Here is a 21,509-nt window from a genome sequence, read left to right on the forward strand (position 1 = left end):
TTATAGAATAGATAGAATAGAATAGATAAATAGAATCGACAAGAAATTTAATTAGCACTGTTCATCTCTAAGAAGAACCTGTCAGCGTGCATCTTTATTGTAGTCCGGCAACGTTATTGATTTGTTTACATTTTGTTTGAAATAATTTTGCAGTCTGGCAAGGCCAGAGCCAGTGTAGAGAAGCGAGCTATAAAATTATTTATTTTCGAAATAAGTAGACTTTGCTTAATTTCTCATTAATTTCAGTCGGCATTTCAAATTGAACATTCATTTATTTCGAACTGACATATAAAAAATATATTTATCTATTTCGATTTGTAAATCAGAACACGGTTACCAACACTTCATATTTTTCAGTCGATTCGCTGCAAATCAATTTCATAACACAAGCGTGTGCGTTAATTGTTTGCATCTTTTTTTGCAATAATCAAACAAAATGGTTCTTTCTGATGGAGTCAAGGAGCGTCTAGGAGTGGTTGTGGACATCGTCCAGACCACTTTCCACTGGGGCTTTGTGCCAATGGTCCTGTATTTAGGTGAGTAGCTATAGCACGTGTGGAAAGAAGAAGCACGTTTGCTTATCTTTTCTTATCTATTTTGATATTGCACTACAATCATGTTTTATGTTCTAATAGGATTCTCCAAGGGAGCGGAGCCTGGCATGCCACCACTTTCACTGCTGAGCCTCTTGTGGCAATAGATAAATTTCATACCAAGTATGATAGCGAAGCGGCAACGTCCTCATAATTAAATTGACAAAATGTTATTGTTGATTGCCAGGCATTTTCATAGCACTAGTACCTTAAGAAAGCTAGCGGAAATAAATTTCTGTTCAACCAATTAATATAATCCTTTATTATTGTAAATTTAGCTACAGTTTCATAATATTTTTATTTTATGATAAAAATGTACAAAATAAACAGGTGAAATGTATTCGGAAACGGACAAAAGGTGGAGAGCTTATGTTTCGCAAGTCTTTCAAGAGGTGGTGCTATTGTTTTAAAACGTGTGGCAGCATTGCTTACGGTACGGTTTCCATTTTTAGGTAATTTTTAAAGCGACCTTTTTGCATCATTAGCCATATTTAGATCAAGTGGTCGATAAATTTAAAAATTGATCACAAAATGCCAGAAGTTATAAATTTAATTTAATTTAACTCTAAAAAAAATGTCAAAAAATTTAAAAAATTCTAACCAAAATTAAACAAAATTTTAAAAAATTCTACCTTCAAAATTAAGAAAAATTTCAATTTTGGTGAATTTTTTTTAAGGGAACTAAATTTTGAATTTTGATTAAATTAGAAAAAGTTGCCAGATCGGAAAATTGTGTAGGGTGGCAGCTTTTGCATCTGGTGGCTATTCACACACAAGACGGGTTTTCCGCTGATATCGTTAAACAAAATTGCATATATAGCAAATAAATAATACAATTTAATGCAAACAAAACAGTGCACAATACAATTCAAGGTACTGGCCACAATTGTAAATAATATTTAGTGGCAAACCAAGCCACACAAATGCCAAACTCACGTGATGAAAATACGGCTGAAAAGTTCTACGCCAAGTGGGATGGGGAATGAGTTTTTCTAATTGAATTGAAAGAAGTGAACAAAATTTGTGGCAATCAATTAATAAATATGCGTGCCAAGTGCATTATTAAATGCCAAATGGCCAAATAAAACATGCTGCTTACGCTAATTAACTCGCTAAATGAATCTGTTAACAAAATGTAAGCTCGTTTCGGCGCAAGCAGAGCGCGAGTTTCGAGTCCCTACACAATAAATGCGCAATATAAAGCAAATTAGTTGCCGTCTGCAGTCAACGTCGCAGTCGCTGTCGCAGTCTCGGTCGCAGTCGCAGTCGTGGTTGTCGTCTCCTTTGCATAGTCTAGTTTGTGTCGTCAATAAGGACGTATAAATAAATTTGTTGCCCACACAGACTTTGAGCTTATGCGCTTGTGTGCGTGCACGTGTGCGTGTGTGTGTGTGTGTGTGAGCATGCGGAAAACAAAAGAAAATCACAATAGCGAAAACGAAAACAATAACATGTCAAACGGTCAGCGTTTATCAAAAAGAAAAACAATTAAAATGTGGCTGCTGCTTAAGCTGCTCTGTCTGCTGGCGCTGCTGAACGTAAGCTGCGGTAAGTACTTAACCAACACTGGCTAACGAGGATGGGTGCACTAATGGGTGAACAATCTCTCCCCTGCCAATCAACCGTTGTTGAGGTGTGAAACTAACCTAAATTTGTATTATTTATTTTCGTTTGTTTGCAGCCTCACCAATTGAAGTTCTTATAAATACCACAGATGAAGCAACAAAAACTGGCCACAAAGTGTTGTCAGAGCCACCGGCAACAACGACAACAACAAGAAAAGCAGTGAGAACAGCAGCAACAACAGCAAATGAAACAGCTGGTGCTTATCTAACTAAATCGTCGCTGTCGTCCGCTGATAACAGCGGCCATGACAACAACAACAACAACAACAACAACAGCGCTGTGTCAATACAATTGCCAGCTACAAATGATTCCATTGCTGCCACCCAGTTGCAAATGTCATTGGCCACTTATGCGCCGCTGCACAACAAGAAAAGTAAGTCTGAAATAAAAGCCGCCAAATCGGAAAACAGAAAACGGACATCAGATACGAAATACAAGACGAGTGGGCAACTAGAGTCGAGCACGCTCGACGGTAGGATACCCTGTACCGAGGTACTCTGTACTAAAAGTTGATTTTCGACCGATTGTTCCTATGGCAGCTATATGATATAGGAAACCGATCTGAACAGAATTTGACCAGAATATATAACACCAACTGCATATGAATATGCATTTATATTCTTTCAGTTTGGTTAAGATATATCAAAAAACAGAATACTTTTTTATACTAAAACTTGATTTTCCACTGAGCGTCTCTATGACGTCTATATGATATAGTGGTCCGATTTGAACCAAATTTAGTCAGGATGTATAAAACCAGCCCAGATGTTTATTGTGTCAGATTAGTTGATATATCTAAAAAAAACCAAGAAATTTTGCATACAAAAACTTCATTTTCGTCCTATCGTTCCTATGGCAGCTATATGATCTAGAGGTCCGAATCAAAAATAAACACATACTTCATCTGCGCATGTTATCCAGGAGCCTACATATTAAATTTTAAGTCTCTTGCTCTTATAGTCTCATGGGCACAGGGTATAATAAGAGGCGCACGAACTCAAAAGCGACTCGCGTGACTTTAACACCTCAAAGAACAGCTCAAGCTTGTTGGATTTTCAAAAGCCTGTCTGGCATTGCCACTTCCCCCTGCACCTGCCCCTGCCCCTGTTCGTCTGTCCGTCTGTCTGCCTCGTCTCGTCTCATGACGTCAGCGCGTTGTTGATGTCAATGTGCTGCAGTTCTCATACCCACGCTGGCTGGCTGACTGACTGACTGCAGCAGCAGCAGACGCTGACACTTCAACCACCCTCGTTTTTGCATGCACTTGCCTAAAGCCTAAAGCAACAACAACAACTCAACTGCAAATGCAACTGCAGCAACAAAACTGGCGCGCAAAGTCAGCAGCGACGTCAACGTCAGCGGCTACGTCAGCGTCGACTTCGTCTGGGTTCTTTATGCTTTCCGCTTTGCACTTGTCTTCTCGTCTGTCTCCGCTTTGTTGTTGCTATTATGCTAAATGCCTTTTGTTTTTGGCTTTGTGCGAGAAACCTGAGCTTACACCTCTTTCCCTGTCTCCCTCTCTTTCCTCTATTTCCTCTCTATGCGCTAAATGTCAGCGATCGCTCATGAAATCGGTATTATGATTAATGTATCTCTAAATAGGGCTAAGAGTGACTCGCTAATTGGCCCAAAGCGACAAATGTCAGCTACCTAATGATCATACTGATAACTAATAACTGATAACCCTTGATACTTATTAAAGAAGAGCAAACTAATTCCGATTTCCAGTTCCATGCGATAATAGTTTATTTTAAGCGAAATCGAATTTCAAATGAAAATATATTTTTAAATTCCATTTTGTAATGATAAGCACAATAAAATAAAAAGTGCTGATGATGATAGTACTTATGATAAGCATGCAGATAGATTTTGAATAGCTTATACTGGGATAGTTGGAGTTAAAAGTGTGTTATATACGAGGGTGGACTCATAAGTTATTAATAGAAGAAAAAAACCAATCTTTTTATTAAATTATCTTATAAATATTCTAATCAAATTTCTTCAATTTTTTTTAGAAACAATCAAATGCCATTGTGATATCTGCAAAGAAACGAATCACATATGCGAAACGGATGGATATTGCTTCACCTCGGTGGAAAAGGACAGCAACAACGATATAATCTTTAGTTTCCGGTAAGTTGGATACATATATATTGTATTTATAGGTAAATATATTACACAAGGCAATCAATTGATAAACTGTGTGAATTAGCTGCCTCCACATGTCGCAGAGCTTTCCGCTGGGACGTTTCATCTGGTGCAACGATGGCCTTAATGGCGGGCCGACGGCACGTCCAGCTGCCACTCGTGGCGGACATGCCTGTTGCAACGATCGTGACTTTTGCAATCGATATCTGCGTCCCGTTATCAAATACTATGCGCCGTCCATGGATAGAGCCACAATTGATGGCCAAAAAAAGCCGCCAGTTGTGTACGAAGGTGCGCTATCTTGTGTGCACGTCTTTTGTCCCAACCATCCTATAATTCCCTGCCCAGCCCTGATCTCAACTGCTCCTCCTATCTAACTGCCATCATTCAAGAAACAAACGCACGTCGTTCCAGTTGCTTTGTTCCAGTTTGTTCGTTCTTTGAACTTGTTCTCTTCTAAGTCTACCATGCTCGTTCGTTAAGTTTGAATTTGAAAGTTCAACTTGAAGCTAACCTCCAAAAAAAAAAAAACACAAAATATAGAAATATAATAAATAAATAATTGAAATAAATTCAGCGCACAATACTAAAAACCAGCAGCAGCAAAAACAACAATAAAAGTAGCAGCAGCAACAACAACAACATTGAGAGCGAGCTCCTGGCAACAAATTCGTTTTGATTGCTACTAACCAGACTGAGTGTCAATTATAAAATAGCAACTGGCCAAAAGACAGTGGCTAAATCAACAACAACAACAACAATACACTTTACTAATTTGATTTCATATTCTCTTTCTCTCTCTCTCTCACTCGCTACATATTTTTCATCCGGCAATTCAATTCAAACCAAATTCAAATATTACGCGCGCTCTCTCTCTCTTTCTTGCTCTCTGCTCTGCACAATCTCTCTGAACGTTCGTTTTGCTCGCTCGTCGTTGCTATCTCTTAACACACACACACACAAATTATACACACACACACTCATACCTATTTGTATTGGTTTATTATGCTGCACAGTTGCCTCTATAAGACTTACGAGCTGCATCGCGAGCCTCTGGAATGCCTCTCCAGTCGCAGTAAAATCAATTCGTATAGAATTAATTGTTGTAGTAAGGATTTCTGCAATAAGGAAGAGCTTATGAGAAACATATTTGATACAGGTACAGCAATCATAAATAAAAACAACAACTACTACTACTACTACTACAAAAAAAGAAATATATTTAAATAACAACAAATACAAATAAACTATAGCAACAAGATACAACTTTATCTCTCTACCTAAAAAACAAGCTTTTTTGGTTTTGCACCTTTTATTTGTACTCTCTGCTAATTATGCACCACAACAACTATACAAACAAAAACAACAACAACTATACACTTTATTTGTATGCCAACAACTTTTACACAACTCAACGCACAACAAAATTTATTAAAATAATAAATAATAATTATTATTTTATTTCGATTTGCACAACAATTTAGTAGTCGACTTATAATTGGTATTTAATATTTCTTTATTGTTTTCCTATTTTTTTTTTGCTGCACAATTTTTTTAATATTTTATTTATCTAGTTTTCTATTTGCACTTTGCTTTCTGGTTGTCCTTCGATTTGTAGGTTTCTTTTTCTCCTGATCTTTTGCACGTTATTCGCCTTGCCGCCTGTTTCTCTGCTCTGCCTTACACTATCCAAGTATCTATGATGCACACAAACAACAACAACAACTACAAAAACGACACACCTAGTATGTAGTAATCTACTAAGTATAAAATTATCTTTACGGATACTTGTCAAACTTTTGCATGCCGCTTAAATCTTGAAACTTTTCGCTTATTTAATGAAAAATGCTGATATTATTGTAGTACGTACAATTATATTTTGTCGAATATCCAGTAGGGGTATTCATGGTGTGGCTTCTTCTGCCTTTGTTGAATTTTGATATAAACTAGAACTGTAAAGCAATATGATCGGTTACAACAATTAATGTTAAGCAAATGAAATTATAATATATTTACAGCCCTGGTATACTCGTATATTTCTTTGTATTCTACGGATTTGTAATTGATCAAGAACTGGTTCCAAAGTTTTATTTGTAGTTTTCTTGTATCTTTATTAATATTGAAATATCGATAGTTGTTCAACTTTGTGTTTTGTAATTAACTTTAAATTATTTTTCTATTGAGGACTGTTTTAATTAGCTCCAACCAAAAATTGATCTACTGATTGGGAATATTTTCTACTGGTGCTGTGATTTCTTCACTATTTTTGTGAACTTCGGATCTATTTCTTTTTATATATAAATTGTTTTATTGTAATTCCCGCCTCGAACTGTAATGTATCCTTGCTGCTGCTGTCGAAACCCATTGTGTCCTCTATTTGTGAACAAAGCCCCGCCCCCACGCCCCTCTTAGTCCACGCCTTTGCTGCACGCTCGCTGCGCTATAAATTATTTTCAGCTGATGCCACATTTAGTTTTTAATCGTAGACAACAAACTGCAACTTTAATAATAATAATAATAACAAGAACAACTGCTGCTTATCAACTGCACAACCACAACAAAAACAACAACAACAGCAAATCAACAGCAACTAGTTATATTTACCCCCCTCTTTTTGCGCCTAACTAAGTAGTTTGTAACTAAACTTCTAGCCAATATTAAACTCTACTAGCTAAAAATAAATCACAACGAATCGAAACAATTAAGTATTTGTATGTATGTATGTATGTAGATGCCTGCCCCTAGCAAACCACTTACCACCCGAAGATCCCGCCTGGTGTCATGACAAGACACCGATTTCCTCCACACAATGTTGTCAAGATGATTTTTGCAATTCGCGCGAAAGTTACAATGGTGTTATACCAGGTGAGAGTTGCTTAAACCCACCCACCCCATTGAACCATTCAAACCACATACATTCACACACACATACGTCATTCACATTAGCGACAACATACATACATATTTTAACCACATCAGCATTCACGCGTATTCCCGACGCGCCTCCCACTTAACCATTTGAGCCACGCCCATGTCATTGCACCGCGTTGTTTTCGTTTTTTTTTAGATCCAAATTTGTGGCACACGCAACAAAAGTCAAAAACGACAGACACACACATATACACACTCATACAGGCACACTCCTGTCACTCTGCTCGCTGTTGTCCTGCCCTGTGTTGCCCTCCCCTCTGCCCCACATTCTCATGCGTCACTGTGCCGTCTCGAAATAGAAAACAGAAATGAAAAGATTTTCTCTGGCAAGCCGAAGATTTTATACCTTTGCAGAGTCTTCAATTTACAGCTTATCGTTCCTTTGGAAATCGGATAAAAATTGACAAAATTATGACATTTTGAAGTTTTTGGAAAAGTGTCAAGGGAAGAGTACGGAAAAAATTGACAGTGAAGGAAGAAAAATTAGGTTTTCCAATTTTGATGCAGAATGAAAATATAGGTCAAATAATGATAAAATTGACAATCCGAAAGGAAATCGGATTCAAATTGACTAAGCTATGACATTTTGAAGTTTTTGGAAATGTGTCAAGGGAAGAGTATGGAAAAAATTGACAGTGAAGGATGAAAAATTGAGTTTTCCAATTGTGATGCAGAATGAAAATAGAGGCCAAATAACGATAAAATTGACAATCCGAAAGAAAATCGGATAAAAATTGACAAAGTTATGACATTTTGAAGTTTTTGGAAAAGTGTCAAGGGATGAGTATGGAAAAAATTGACAGTAAAGGAAGAAAAATTAGGTTTTCCAATTTTGATGCAGAATGAAAATATAGGTCAAATAATGATAAAATTGACAATCCGAAAGGAAATCGGATTCAAATTGACTAAGTTATGACATATTCAAGTTTTTGGAAATGTGTTAAGGGAAGAGTATGGAAAAAGTTGACAGTCAAGGATGAAAAATTAAGTTTTCCAATTTTGATACAGAATGAAAATAGAGGTCAAATAATGATAAAATTGACAATCCGAAAGGAAATCGGATAAAAATTGACAAAGTTATGACATTTTGAAGTTTTTGGAAAAGTGTCAAGGGAAGAGTATGGAAAAAATTGACAGTGAAGGAAGAAAAATTAAGTTTTCCAATTTTGATGCAGAATGAAAATAGAGGTCAAATAATGATAAAATTGACAATCCGAAAGGAAATCGGATAAAAATTGACAAAGTTATGACATTTTGAAGTTTGTGGAATAGTGTGAAGGGAAGAGTATGGAAAAAATTGACAGTGAAGGAAGAAAAATTAAGTTTTCCAATTTTGATGCAGAATAAAAATAGAGGCCAAATAACGATAAAATTGACAATCCGAAAGGAAATCGGATAAAAATTGACAAAGTTATGACATTTTGCAGTTTGTGGAATAGTGTGAAGGGAAGGGTATGGAAAAAATTGACAGTGAAGGAAGAAAAATTAAGTTTTCCAATTTTGATGCAGAATGAAAATAGAGGCCAAATAATGATAAAATTGACAATACGAAAGGAAATCGGATACAAATTGACTAAGTTATGACATTTTGAAGTTTTTGGAAATGTGTCAAGGGAAAAGTATGGAAAAAATTGACAGTGAGGGAAGAAAAATTAAGTTTTCCAATTTTGATGCAGAATAAAAATAGAGGCCAAATAACGATAAAATTGACAATCCGAAAGGAAATCGGATAAAAATTGACAAAGTTATGACATTTTGAAGTTTGTGAAGTTCCCTCTGCAAGGGTATTCAAAAGAACATATTTGTGTTTGTTGGGATTTCTCGTTCTTCTTTCAACTACACACTTTGCACTCACACTTGCTGTTGTTGTGTATTTCACCTTGTCTGCGTTGATTGTGTGGCCTCGACGTATCTCCTCCACCTCCACCTCCACCGTCACCGCCACCTTGTGTTGCTGTATCCATCGCACCACCTACCGCATCTCCATTCACCCACTTGTCGCTTTGCTGTGTTTCGAGTTGTCTGCTGACCTTTCGCATCATTCATATTGACTTGTTAAAAAGACGACACGACTCACATAAAAAAAGCCAAACAACTGTATTAAAATAAAGGAAGTAGGCAAGAACAACAACAACAACAACTGTCTCAAGGGGGGCAGCAACAACCACAACAACAACTGCAGCAGCTGAAGCAGAAACAGAAACAGAAACAGTCGTCGTTCCAGACAGCACAGTCGTTTTACGCCTCTCTCTCTCTCGCTCTCTACAGTCTGCGTCTGTTTATGCAAATCGTGCATTCATATATTCATTCATTTGCTTCTACTCTGACGCTGCAATGTTAGCGTCGCTGTCAACGTCGCAGTCGCAGTCGACGTCGCCGTCGTAGTCGCTCTGGCTGCAGCAGCCGGCTTCATTTCATTCATTTATGGCCGCATTTTTTTGTGTTTTTGTTGTCTGCAACAATCTTATTTTTTTGCACTCATATAAAAATTTTATTAGTAGTTGTGTATGTATGTGCGTGTGTATGTATGTATGTATATATGTATGTATGTGTTATTTCAGTTTATTGCTCTGTAGCTTTTAAGTTTGCGCCGCAAAGTATGCAAAGGTTTGTAAATAAATATCAAAAGTCATAAGCAGGTTAGTAAAAAATGCACCTAGTTAATTACAACAACACACCGATAACACACAATCACAGACACACACACACACACACCCCAACACACGCAGTAGCACCAACTACTAACTGTTTAGTTAGCATGCACCATAAGTTTATTTGGTTAATGTTTCTGTTTATATTTATAAACTATAATCACTGTTGGCTTACAGCATGCTGTCTTCACCTTAAAGTACTCACTAACTTTCTGGCATTTAATTTTCCATTAATTTTCACGCTCAGATTTAGCAGCTTGCATAACTCCCAAGCTTCCAAGTAACCTTTAAAATAATCAAGCTTATTTTCCGATTAGATTTTCTGCCTAATAAGACGCTAAGCAGCTGGGAATTGGTGGCCATCATTGTGGGCGCCACTTTAATTATCTGTCTATCTGGCACGATGACTTGGTATTATTGCCAGCGTCGCAAGCGTTTGGCCAACGGACGACCCTTTGCCAAGGAGGATTCTGTTTATGATCCCATACTGAATGGCAACACGACACTGCATGATATTATTGAGATGACCACGTCAGGATCTGGTTCAGGTGGGTAAATTGATAAGAAAACAAAACTAAATGAAATAATAAAAAATTGACATTAATTCTAATAATAACATTGCTATTAATACAGTAAAAATAGAACTGCTTTTAAAAATATTGAATTAATAGTCCTTATATACTTAAAACTCTGTGTTATTTAAATACTTGTTAAGCTATTAAGTTTTAATTGAAGCTTTTTGACGTAATCTTAAGTTTAAATGTTACTCAACTTTGCAACCAAACCACCTCTTAATGTTCTTTCTTTAATAACTAAATTTATTTGCTTTATAGCTGGACTGCCGCTACTCGTGCAACGTTCGATTGCACGGCAAGTGCAACTGTGCCACGTTATTGGCAAGGGACGCTTTGGTGAAGTGTGGCGCGGTCGCTGGCGTGGCGAGAATGTAGCCGTCAAGATATTTTCGAGTAGAGAGGAATGCTCGTGGTTTCGTGAGGCAGAGATATATCAGACTGTTATGCTGCGGCATGAGAATATCTTGGGTTTTATAGCAGCCGATAATAAGGGTAAGTTTGTCTGCCTTTTTATTGTTATGTAAGTGTTGTTAAAACTTTTCCTATTCCGACAATAGATAATGGCACCTGGACGCAACTTTGGCTGGTCACGGACTATCATGAGAATGGCTCGTTGTTTGATTATCTAACGACGCACACTGTGGACACCAACACGATGCTGAATATGGCGCTAAGCATTGCCACTGGTCTGGCACATCTGCATATGGATATTGTGGGCACACGTGGAAAGCCAGCGATTGCCCATCGCGATCTAAAGTCAAAGAATATACTGGTCAAATCGAATTTGAGCTGTGCCATTGGAGATCTGGGTCTGGCGGTGCGACATGTGGAGAAAGATGACTCTGTGGACATACCGTCAACGCATCGCGTCGGCACCAAGCGTTATATGGCGCCCGAGGTTCTGGACGAGAGCATGAATGCCCAACACTTTGATTCGTACAAGCGGGCGGATGTGTACGCCTTTGGATTGATACTCTGGGAAATAGCACGTCGCTGCAACATGGGCATGATCTTTGAGGAATATCAATTGCCCTACTGGGATGCCGTGCAGCCAGATCCAAGCATTGAGGAGATGAAAAAGGTAACTACGACGAGCTAACTATTCAAAGGGAATATTTTAAATGTGATTGCTTGCTTTCAGGTGGTTTGCATTGAGAAGAGCCGACCGAATATTCCAAATCGCTGGCATGCCTCTGATGTGCTGCACAACATGGCCAAGGTCATGAAGGAGTGCTGGTATCCCAATCCCGTGGCACGTCTGACCGCGCTGCGGATCAAAAAGACTCTAGCCAGTATACGTGTTGAGGACAAGGTCAAGAACTGATTGTGGCTCTAGTGCGTAGCCGAGTGGAATGCGTTTAATTTAACTGTGTACATCGCACCTGTGTAATCTGTAACCTGGCCCCGTGTTACCTTCAAGCGACAAGCAGCAAAAACAAAATGAAATCTAAACATAACTAAGATAATCGAAGCAAGCACAACAAACAACTAACAAATATTTTGTAAATACTTAGGTCTAACAAATAGCAATCCTCCCCCTCCCGCTTTGCATATGAACTGTAATCATTTTTAGTTAATTATGTTTATAATTTGTACTTTTTGTACTTTTGTACATATATTTTGTTGAAATTTTTTGCTGAGATTTGTGTTAGTTTCACGGCCAGAAAGGGGCAGAAAGCGGCGCGCCACAAAACCGTCGCACTGCCATTAGTGCTAAGCGATTAGGGCCTAAATATATACAGGCATATATGCATACAGATACACATACACATACGTACAAGTATATTTTTTATAGCCACTGTTCACAAAACTATAACAAAATTCATACAGTTAATAGACTTTGCCAAGACTGAGCAGCAGTGAGAGAAAAACAAAGCCCCTACAAAAAATAAAAACTTTAAAATAAGAAAAAATACTACAAATAAAATATTAATATGAATTAAAAAGGACGAATTGCAACTTGCAGACAACTTTTGTGCTGCATTATATCAATCTAGTAATATAGAACATGTAGCGTTTATATACCATTATAAATACGATGAGAGAATCCAACACATTTTTTAGGCGTTTATCGTTGACAAAACTCAGGAAATCACGAATTACAATAAGAACAAAATTGATACAAAAAAAAAAAACAAAATAATATCGAAGAAAGAAAAAGATAGCAAAACCGATGATTAAATAATAATTGGCGCGCCGCCTGCTCACATGCTGCATGCCGCAATTTTCTAATCATGCTTGCAAACAGACATACATTTTATATATAAAAACATACATATAAATAAATCTATATATAAAGATATCGCTTGCTTTTAAGTTCTTTTAGCAAACATCATTATCAGTAATTTCTGTTGTTGTTTTCATATCCTGGAATGCACTCTCCCCTCTATATAACCAAAGCTTGTTCTTCCTATTAAAACAGTAATTATAATACAAAACTAAAGATATGAAGATATAAAGGAATGTAACAATCTATATTTAATTGCATCAAAAGGAACTCTGAATGTTTCATGAACAAAATGTTTAAAAATATTGAGGGAAATGTAATTTTATGTCATTTTACCAGAGCTGTCGTGTAAGTTTGAAGTTTGATTGTATGTTGAACTCTTCAAGAACTAAATGTTTTATATGTCTGCACCAGTCTAAAACCCTTCACACTCACCCACTCAACCACAATATAAGCCTGCAATAGTAGTTTCTATATAACATCAAATGTTTCCTCTATTCCCAAAATCAACGCTGCGAGATTAAAGTGAACTAATAATAAAATTAAAGCCATTAATTTAACCTACATAAACTACATTTTAAGCATCATTAATTATAATTCTATTTGATATGCGTATAACGAGAAAAACTATATATAACTATATTGTTATGACTTTCGGCCTGCGAAATTTGATTTCCTATTAATTTAGGCACACCAAAACAACTAAAAATTATATAACAATTTATTACGAATTAAACTTTAAGTTAAACTTAATTCATTTCCTGTAATTGTAATAAGTAATTGTAATTTGCTGAATGTTCTATTCATATTCCGTTTGCAAATTAACAGATCGTATTTTTAAGTTTTTACGATGAATATTCCTGTAATTATATAATGTGTAAATAATAATGCAAAATGAGATCAATTGTTAAATTGATAAATGTTTAACTATAATCGAAAGCTCCCCCCTGCCCTCATGCCCACAAGTTGCTGAAAAGACAAATCCAATTAAATACCTAAGAACCTTAAGAATGTTGTCATCAACTCACAAATAATTAAGAAATAATATGGCTTAAATCAGAACTCAATTCAGTGTTATTCGGGCGAAATTAAAATTCGAAACTGACTTGAAATCATGGCAACTTAAACAGTACTGAGTTAAAATTGACAGACAAACCGAAACATAAAAACCGAAGAGAAATAACTCTCACAAAAGACTTAATAAACAATGCGCAAAACATTTTAATAAATATAAAAGAAAATTAATTTCCTATTTACAGCTGAGAAAATCAGAAACCAATATTACGGTTTGGAAATTATGATAAAAGAAAATTTTAAAACTATGATTTAGTTGTTAGGCTCAAGCGTGTAATGAAAGTTTTAAGAAAATGAAATGTAAAAGTGTTTGTAATGTGTATTAAACGTAACTTAACACAGAGAAAGAATGTGGAAGAGATAAAGAAAGTATGAGAGAAAAGCGACGAATGTGAATTGGTATTTGGTATGTGTAACGTATGTGGAGCATTTACGGTGTACTGTTGAAAACAAACAAACAAAAGCGTTGAAAGTGTAAACAGAGTCTAACTTTTAGCTTTAAGCTGCGTTTTTACTGGCACTTTAAATAAAAACCCAAAATATTTGTAAAAGAACAACTTGCCTGTTTGTCTTATTTCTTCACAGATTCCATCATCTTTCAGCTTGTTAACTTATTCATTTGGACAAAAGTGCATTAATTAGAATTTTAATGAAATTTTGCAAAGTAAGCGTTTCTCCTTTGCAATTTGTAAATTACTTGAGGGACTTACTTTCTTTTTGCTTTCTTCTTTTTTGTTGATGTTACCAGAACAGTTTGAGTTCGTGTATTATGTAAAATAGAAAAATACGATTTTTTTTGTGATAAGGAACGATTTGATATCAGTGGAAGCAACTAAATATTTATTTAAATGTTAAATTTTTTATAGAAATAATAGAAAGTGTTTGCCGAAGCTCTCATATTTATCATATCATAAATATGTTGCTACAAATAAAAGTTCGATGTAACCAATGCATATATTCTTTTAAATTGAATACATTTACTATAGTTGATATGCTCCTAGTTGTTCTAGTGTCATACATACCACCAAAGCAGTCATACCCTATCTGTTACCAATTTTGTTAGAGTAAACAAGCATATTTCTTGAGAACGAAAACGCGCCCTTGCGACCCAAAGTTAATTTAAATGAATTAATAATTGTTGTTTCTGCCTTTTTTGGTTTTACAGGGCTTGCGCCCTTTGCACTTTACGCGTGCCTTACAATTTGTTTGTTTATTTGTTTTGCTTACATTGTTTCTTCATTAACATTTTATGATTGGTATGTTTATATTAAAAATTAGAAAATACATTCACATAGAGTTAATTGTAAATTTATATATCTTGGAAATACTTATTTTTTTGTTTTGCAATGTTGCTTTGACTTGACTTGATCCGATAGGAATACAATGTGCTGCTAAAGAAACGTACAGTTCACATAATGGTTATGGACTTTGATAATTATACTTATTTTTATATATTATTATTCTTTTACATTTAGACTTGGAACGAGCTAATTTGAATAAGAGTTGATATTGTAATACTTGCTGTAATAACATTGAATGCCTCAGTCAGTATTTATTTGTTTTTTTTTTTTTCTCTTTTGATATTTTTGGATAAATAATTACATAGTTCTACTGAAAACTTGTATCAATTTTTTCGATTATTTTATATGTAGGTTAAAGCACTTAAATAATTATATAAACATCAAGAGTGATATGTATTTTATTTAGACATTTGATATGTTTTTAAAATATTATCATTCTATCAATCGGTGCCGTTGCCTAAAGTTGTCTTCAGTTGACGTTTACATGTATTTCCCTCAGTTGTGTCGATGATGGAAAATGTTGGCCACATGCTTCACATATAAGTAGATATTGCAATCTGTAAGTGAAACTGGTGGATCAATGATTTATCTTACCTCTTGAGCCACATTGACGCAGTCGAAGGGATCGCGAAAATAGCCACAGCTCAACTTAGTGGCGCCACGATGATGCAAACGCTGCTGCTGGCAACACATGCCGCTGAATTGAATGTGTAAATTTGTAGAGATTGTTTGAGCCATTAATTTATAGCACTCACTTGATCACTTGGCAGTCGCTGCTGCTGCTGCAATCGCTGCCCAGTGGCTGCTTCGGCTGCACACTTAATATCTCCGGCAGCAGAGGCGCATCCGTTGCACAACGCCAAATACCCTCTTGGGGAGCGATCATACAGGCACTGCCTGGCGCACAGTCCGTGTGACTCTGGCAGAGATCACGCTGATGTCCAAACACATAAACGCATTTGCCCTCTGTTAAATGTTAACGTTCATAGTCAGATGCAATTGTAGGACTTTTCCTTTCTGGCCGCTCACTTACCGCCGTAGGTGTTCACACAGACGCCTGTAGGGCAGCAATCATCGTTGAGGACACAGGCACGGTTGGCACAGGGAGTGTCCTCAATCAGCGGCTCCACAATGCCGTACACTTCGGTCTGCTGGTGACGCAGTTGTGCTGATATTGGCGCTGCTTGTGGCTTTAATTACAGAAATTACAGAAGTTATTGCATGCAATTTGTCTTTATGGACAGCACACACTGCGTATGCGTGATATTTGACATATGTGACATACGAATGAATTTCTAGCTGACAATACAAATTGCATGCCTGGCTAGTCAGTAATTAAGAAAGTGTCACATTGGGCAACTGAATTATTCACTCGTTTTCGTTTTCGTATTTGTTTGTCAATTTCTATTTGACCTTTGCACTTTAAAGACTTCTGATCTGACAGCTCTGCCGTGGGCAAATGAAATTAATGAACAACAACTGCGTGTCGTTTCAATTTATGTATGTTCACAACTTTGCACCTTGCTTGGGGCCACAACTTGATGCGCACACGTTGCGTATGAGCAATAAAATTAGTATATATTGCGCTTCAAGCTGTTTGCACTCGGAAAAAACACAGATTGCTTTTCACTATGCAGGCAACATGATTAATTTAAATATACTAGATAGATGCTTCAAAAATTTTATGGAATTTGTTAACATTTTGCTTATTAATTATAATTATTTAAGTCAGCCAACGGCAACAAAGAATACTACAAAATTACAGGAAATATTAACAAAACCGTTAACGGATAATTTTCCAAAAATAATTATTTATTTTATGCATGCTAATGTTTGCTTTTTACAATCAAATAACAAAAATTTAGACAAGGTCAAAAGTCGAACCAACTTCAAGCTTTCATAACTTTGTCAAAGCTGAACCGGGTTTCAAACGGAATGTAATTATGTTCATGGGTCTCTCAATTATTTTGCATTTAAATTTATGAAAAGCGTCTACTTTGCGGTTTTCAAACATTTTTAATTTAAAGTTTCAACCCTTAATCAACTTCTTCATAATTAATAAAATTGTTAAAAATTTCTTCTGCCTTTATTGCTGTATTTGCAGTTCACTCTATGCAATCCAACCTCTAGCTAGTGTTGTAGAAGCTTATGTTTTCACCTTAATTAACTTTCTAGCTGCCAAACAACTCCACAGAGAGAGAGAGAGAGAGATGCGTTTGCCCCTGAGTCAAATTTGCTTTTATTTTTCGCACTCACCTGTTGTTGCGGCAACTGTTGTTGTTGTTGTTGCTGTTGCTCGACGTCATAAGGTGCAAATAGCTGGGCAGCATAGTCATTATTATAGCCCGCGTTGTTCACACTGCTGGCCCTTAAACCAAATGTGCCTCCGCCTCCTTCTCCGCCCACGTCAGCAATCAGGTCTCCACCTGCAGTTGCAGAATTGCGATGCAGCAAATTGCGTGAATTGCGGCCTAAGAGCGAAGAGTGCTGCCAACCCATGTTGGCCGTGTTAGCCGACGATGCGATGGTGGCATCCAGCTGTGTGGCCATGCCCAGCACGAGGAGGAGCAGGGCCAGTGCAGCCCGCAATGGAATGCTTCTCATATTTGCAATGTTAATAACACCACATGGCCGTTGGGCTGTGAAAACCAAAACACGGCCTTAATTAAAACGCAGGCAACAAATGCTTAAGTTGCCTTTACGGCCGTTTGAATTAAACGTTGCCGCAAAAGAGCCGTTTCCGCCGGGCAGGATATTGCGTGTCCTTGCCTAACCTCTCCTCGACTGAACTGGCAGGTCATTAAAATTATGTGAGATCGGCTTTTAGTATTATTACCGGCAGTATCCTAATTTATGACTCTTACATTAACTGACTCTTTCAACGCATTGAAAAGAAAGTGGATTTCGAAGCAGTCGAATAAAGTATATAAAACAAGCAATAGATTAATGTGCTTATAAATGTTCTTAATTATTTTTTCTTTAATCGTAATCGTAATATATTTTTAAAGTTCAGATATGAAATTCTACATTATTTTATTATTTAAATTAAGAAATCTTTCTTCAGCATTATTTTATTATCCTATTTTTATTTTATATATTGTATTGAGCAATCATGAATAGAATTATTATATCAATTTTTTTTTATTGTTATGTAAAACTTTTACAGTGAAAGAAAATTTATTTTTAAAAACTTCTATACATATTTCTTAAGGTATATATCAACTCAAGAAGATATTGATGCCAGCCTTACATTTACACACCTTTAAACAAGCAACTTAAACTATAAAAAAAGTATTGCATACTTTGCTGGTCGACATGTGTTTGAGTTTCAAATTGAAGGCAAACAAAGTTCTGCACTTTCATAAATAATTCACATCTATACATATTGAATAACCGTGTAAGTTCTTAACAGTTGCAATACTCTTGGCCAGTATATAGTTCACTTGCCGAACCATTGACATCTGTCCATAACTCAGACGGTTTACTGCAGATACTTTCTTTAAAAATATACTCTAATAACCCACGCAAGTCAAATACACAAGCCGAACTGTGTAATTGAAACATTTCATTATCTTGACATCTTGGGCTAGGCAATGTCCTGAATCAATTTCATTAATTGGTCTGGTCTTGAGAGGAGCTTACACATAAAATGCAACCTTTTCTGACATATCCTAATTACTTATAAACAGTTACTCATTCTATGTAACAATTGCCATAGCTTGTTGAAAACTTTTTGGTGCAAACTTTTGTTGAAAGGAAATGTAAGGACAACAACTGTTGCTGACTGAGGTCCTTTTTAAGGGGTGATTATATTTGTGTCGAGGCTCAGTTTCTGGGTGTGCCTTTTCAAAGTTCGACTATATGAATGAATTTTTTATTTATAGCTGCGAAATTTGATTGATTGTTGCTCAAAATTAATTTCTGATTAATATAAAAAGGAATTTTTTCCTTTGAATAATCATAACGATTAGTTGGGCTGTCCATGGATTAAAGAGCAGCTCAAAGTTTTCAAAAATGTAATCAAAGCAATCAATAATTCATGAAATTTATATTTTTGGAAAATAGATAATTAATTTCCACAAAATTTAAATGTCGAATTTTAAATCAAGCTTTTATTAAATTGCCAATTCAAAATAATATTTATTTAGATAGCATTCACGAGCACAAGTAAGTGGAGTATTTAAAATATATTCCATAAAGTCCCCAGCTATTTCAGTTAAGTATCTAGCCAACCTTTTTTTGTGCCATCGCACACAGATAAAGACACTTATCATATTACGTTTACGTTGGCCTTTGGCAGCTCATAAAATCCATTTCAAATGACAGAGGCTGACAATTTAATGACTTGTTTAGCCCCAGGATATTGTCTACGCAACGAATGTGGCAAGGGAAATGGTCATTAAGCGGGTTCACTTCTTCTGTCAACTAAGAAAACTCAGTTGAATAGTTGGCGTGAGTTAGTTGTGTGTGTGTGTGAGTGTGTTATGATGTGACACGCCCACACACGTAAATGGGGCGTTGTGTGTAATTATTATTGGACGCAAATGAGTTAAAGTTAATTATGTCAGCGCGCCTTAATTAAAACACAGTTCAGCAGCGACTGAATACTCCGACTTTTCAGTCCACAGTCCACACTCAACAAACGATACTTGCAACATTGGCACGTAATTATGCAAACGATTCTAGCTGCAACGCGATGCAATTGATGTTGCACACAAGTGGCAGGCCTAAGTGCCTAATGCCACATGCCGCATTCTGTTGGCACTTACATGAATTTCGAGAACACAACTGACTAACCGCAAATTGCTTCTAGTACAATCACAACACACACACGAATTATTGTTGTAAATGTGGCAGGTGGCAGGCGACAAGTGGCAGGAGCTGTTGTGTACCTGCTGCTGGTGTGTCCTTAATGCGACTGAGGCAACACCTGTCGGCTGCCGCATGACGCTGCCACCAGAGAACAGAGAAGCTTTTTTCCGCAAGCTTTTTCGCCAGCTCTGTGCATTTTTATTTATGAATTAAATTTGGCTGGCGCAGCAAAAGCAAAACCAAAAGCTTTCCATCGGTGCTCATTTCTGTGTGTGTGTGTGTGTGTGTGTGTGTGTTTGTGCCAACTTAAAGGCCTACCATGTTGAAAGGCTACACTCATTTATGTACCTAACATTCGCTTTCCTCTGAATGACGTCATTGCAAGCAGTGTTCTCCTGGCAAACTGCTTGTATTCGTCCTGCTGCCAGCACAGAGTGTCCTTCTTTGTCCTGTTCTATGCCGGCGGACATTCTGCAAACTTGAAATGCCTGTCAATATAGTTAACTGACAACAAATCGCAGCTGGCTTCACGCCAATTTGAATTTTAAGCAAATTTTGCCTGCAGCTGCTCTTTTATTGCCTCGATGTTCTAACTAAACATGTAACTTGTCCTTGTCTTTATCCTTGATATTGGCTATATCTGGAAAATGTAAATTATTCAATTTACCTTGCAAATTTGTTCAAGCAAATCAATTAGCTTGAATAATTCAATTGCCAAGAGACTAGAAATAAATAGAGGGATATAAGTTGAGATTTTAGAGACCTTATGACCCTGGGAAATAATTTGAAGGTGTACAAGCGTTTGTTATTAGCAAATGTCTGCTAACGCTTTAGCACATACTCAATGGAAATTATTTTATGTAAGAAACCCTGTGTGTAGTGGATTGTAATGCTTAGAGAAGCACTTAATTAAAACTAAAATTATTTTTATATATTTTAAAAGATTTAAAATTCGTTTTAAGAGCAACATTTGACAGCGTTCTTTACTCGCAAGCTATCAACAAAATAAAAGTCAGTGAGAGTATTTGAATCGGGTATTCACCCCAATAAATGTCTGGATAATTTTTAAAATTACATATACGCAATGATGTTCGTAAAATATTATATTCACTGCTGCTTTGGCAATGAAAGGGTTGGCTTTATTCTTGTGGAATGGAAGATGCAACTAGGTTAATGCACCAGATGCCACGTTGCTGAATAGGGAATTTAATATGTGCTCCCAACCTCTTTGGTTGCCAGCTGCAGCGCAAACGGTTATTTCAGTCAATGAGTGTGCATTGAGCTATCGGAAATTTCCCCAGCTCCATTTCCAAGCTGCAGACTGAATGCCTTTCAGTTTTCTTCGGATTTTGCAGGATAAACTTCGTTGCATTCTATGAAATCAAATTGGATTTTCATGACTTCATTCGCCCTTTCCTTTGTGAATGGATTGCTAATAAAATTTGCTGATTCAAATTCACGGCAGGTACACGAAAATCCAATGCTCAATAGAATACAAAAATTTTAGCACAATTTTATTTCACTAATTTACTCTCGTTTATTTCGTCATAATTTTGTTCGACTTGTTCGTT

General features: G+C 36.5%; 3 protein-coding genes across 4 annotated transcripts; 2 read left to right on the forward strand and 1 right to left on the reverse strand.

Annotated features, from left to right (window-relative positions):
- Positions 1–343: 343 nt before the first annotated feature.
- On the forward strand, positions 344–846 carry LOC117783388 (mitochondrial import receptor subunit TOM7 homolog). Its single transcript, XM_034620775.1, has 2 exons — positions 344–536; positions 636–846. Exons 1-2 carry the CDS (start codon positions 437–439, stop codon positions 698–700), a joined length of 165 nt encoding a protein of 54 aa, XP_034476666.1. The 5' UTR covers positions 344–436; the 3' UTR covers positions 701–846.
- A 514-nt stretch (positions 847–1,360) lies between these two features.
- LOC117783069 (TGF-beta receptor type-1) lies at positions 1,361–14,190 on the forward strand. Of its 2 annotated transcripts, none has more exons than XM_034620245.1 (8): positions 1,361–2,141; positions 2,275–2,592; positions 4,235–4,352; positions 5,384–5,526; positions 10,267–10,497; positions 10,783–11,016; positions 11,082–11,605; positions 11,666–14,190. In XM_034620245.1, exons 1-8 carry the CDS (start codon positions 1,949–1,951, stop codon positions 11,846–11,848), a joined length of 1,944 nt encoding a protein of 647 aa, XP_034476136.1. In that variant the 5' UTR covers positions 1,361–1,948; the 3' UTR covers positions 11,849–14,190. The 2 variants fall into 2 exon arrangements, with proteins under 2 accessions (XP_034476136.1, XP_034476137.1); XM_034620246.1 differs by lacking the exon at positions 5,384–5,526 and adding an exon at positions 7,099–7,232.
- Positions 14,191–14,974: 784 nt separating this feature from the next.
- On the reverse strand, positions 14,975–19,988 carry LOC117784174. Its single transcript, XM_034621835.1, has 6 exons — positions 19,896–19,988; positions 17,383–17,765; positions 16,160–16,316; positions 15,882–16,092; positions 15,721–15,823; positions 14,975–15,657 (listed from the first exon to the last, which is right to left on the reverse strand). Exons 2-6 carry the CDS (start codon positions 17,728–17,730, stop codon positions 15,622–15,624), a joined length of 855 nt encoding a protein of 284 aa, XP_034477726.1. The 5' UTR covers positions 17,731–17,765; positions 19,896–19,988; the 3' UTR covers positions 14,975–15,621.
- Positions 19,989–21,509: the final 1,521 nt, after the last annotated feature.

The sequence above is a fragment of the Drosophila innubila genome (assembly GCF_004354385.1).
Source record: "Drosophila innubila isolate TH190305 chromosome 2R unlocalized genomic scaffold, UK_Dinn_1.0 1_C_2R, whole genome shotgun sequence".
Classification (NCBI taxonomy): domain Eukaryota; kingdom Metazoa; phylum Arthropoda; class Insecta; order Diptera; family Drosophilidae; genus Drosophila; species Drosophila innubila.

Coding starts and splice junctions, on each gene's coding strand:
- LOC117783388 (XM_034620775.1), top strand. CDS start 437: ATGGTTCTTTCTGATGGAGTCAAGGAGCGTCTAGGAGTGGTTGTGGAC. Junction 537..635: donor GCCAATGGTCCTGTATTTAG/GTGAGTAGCTAT, acceptor ATGTTCTAATAG/GATTCTCCAAGGGAGCGGAG.
- LOC117783069 (XM_034620245.1), top strand. CDS start 1,949: ATGCGCTTGTGTGCGTGCACGTGTGCGTGTGTGTGTGTGTGTGTGAGC. Junction 11,017..11,081: donor TATAGCAGCCGATAATAAGG/GTAAGTTTGTCT, acceptor TTCCGACAATAG/ATAATGGCACCTGGACGCAA. Junction 11,606..11,665: donor GCATTGAGGAGATGAAAAAG/GTAACTACGACG, acceptor GCTTGCTTTCAG/GTGGTTTGCATTGAGAAGAG.
- LOC117784174 (XM_034621835.1), bottom strand. CDS start 17,730: ATGAGAAGCATTCCATTGCGGGCTGCACTGGCCCTGCTCCTCCTCGTG. Junction 16,317..17,382: donor AACAGTTGCCGCAACAACAG/GTGAGTGCGAAA, acceptor CTGTAATTAAAG/CCACAAGCAGCGCCAATATC. Junction 15,658..15,720: donor GCGTCAATGTGGCTCAAGAG/GTAAGATAAATC, acceptor TTATATGTGAAG/CATGTGGCCAACATTTTCCA.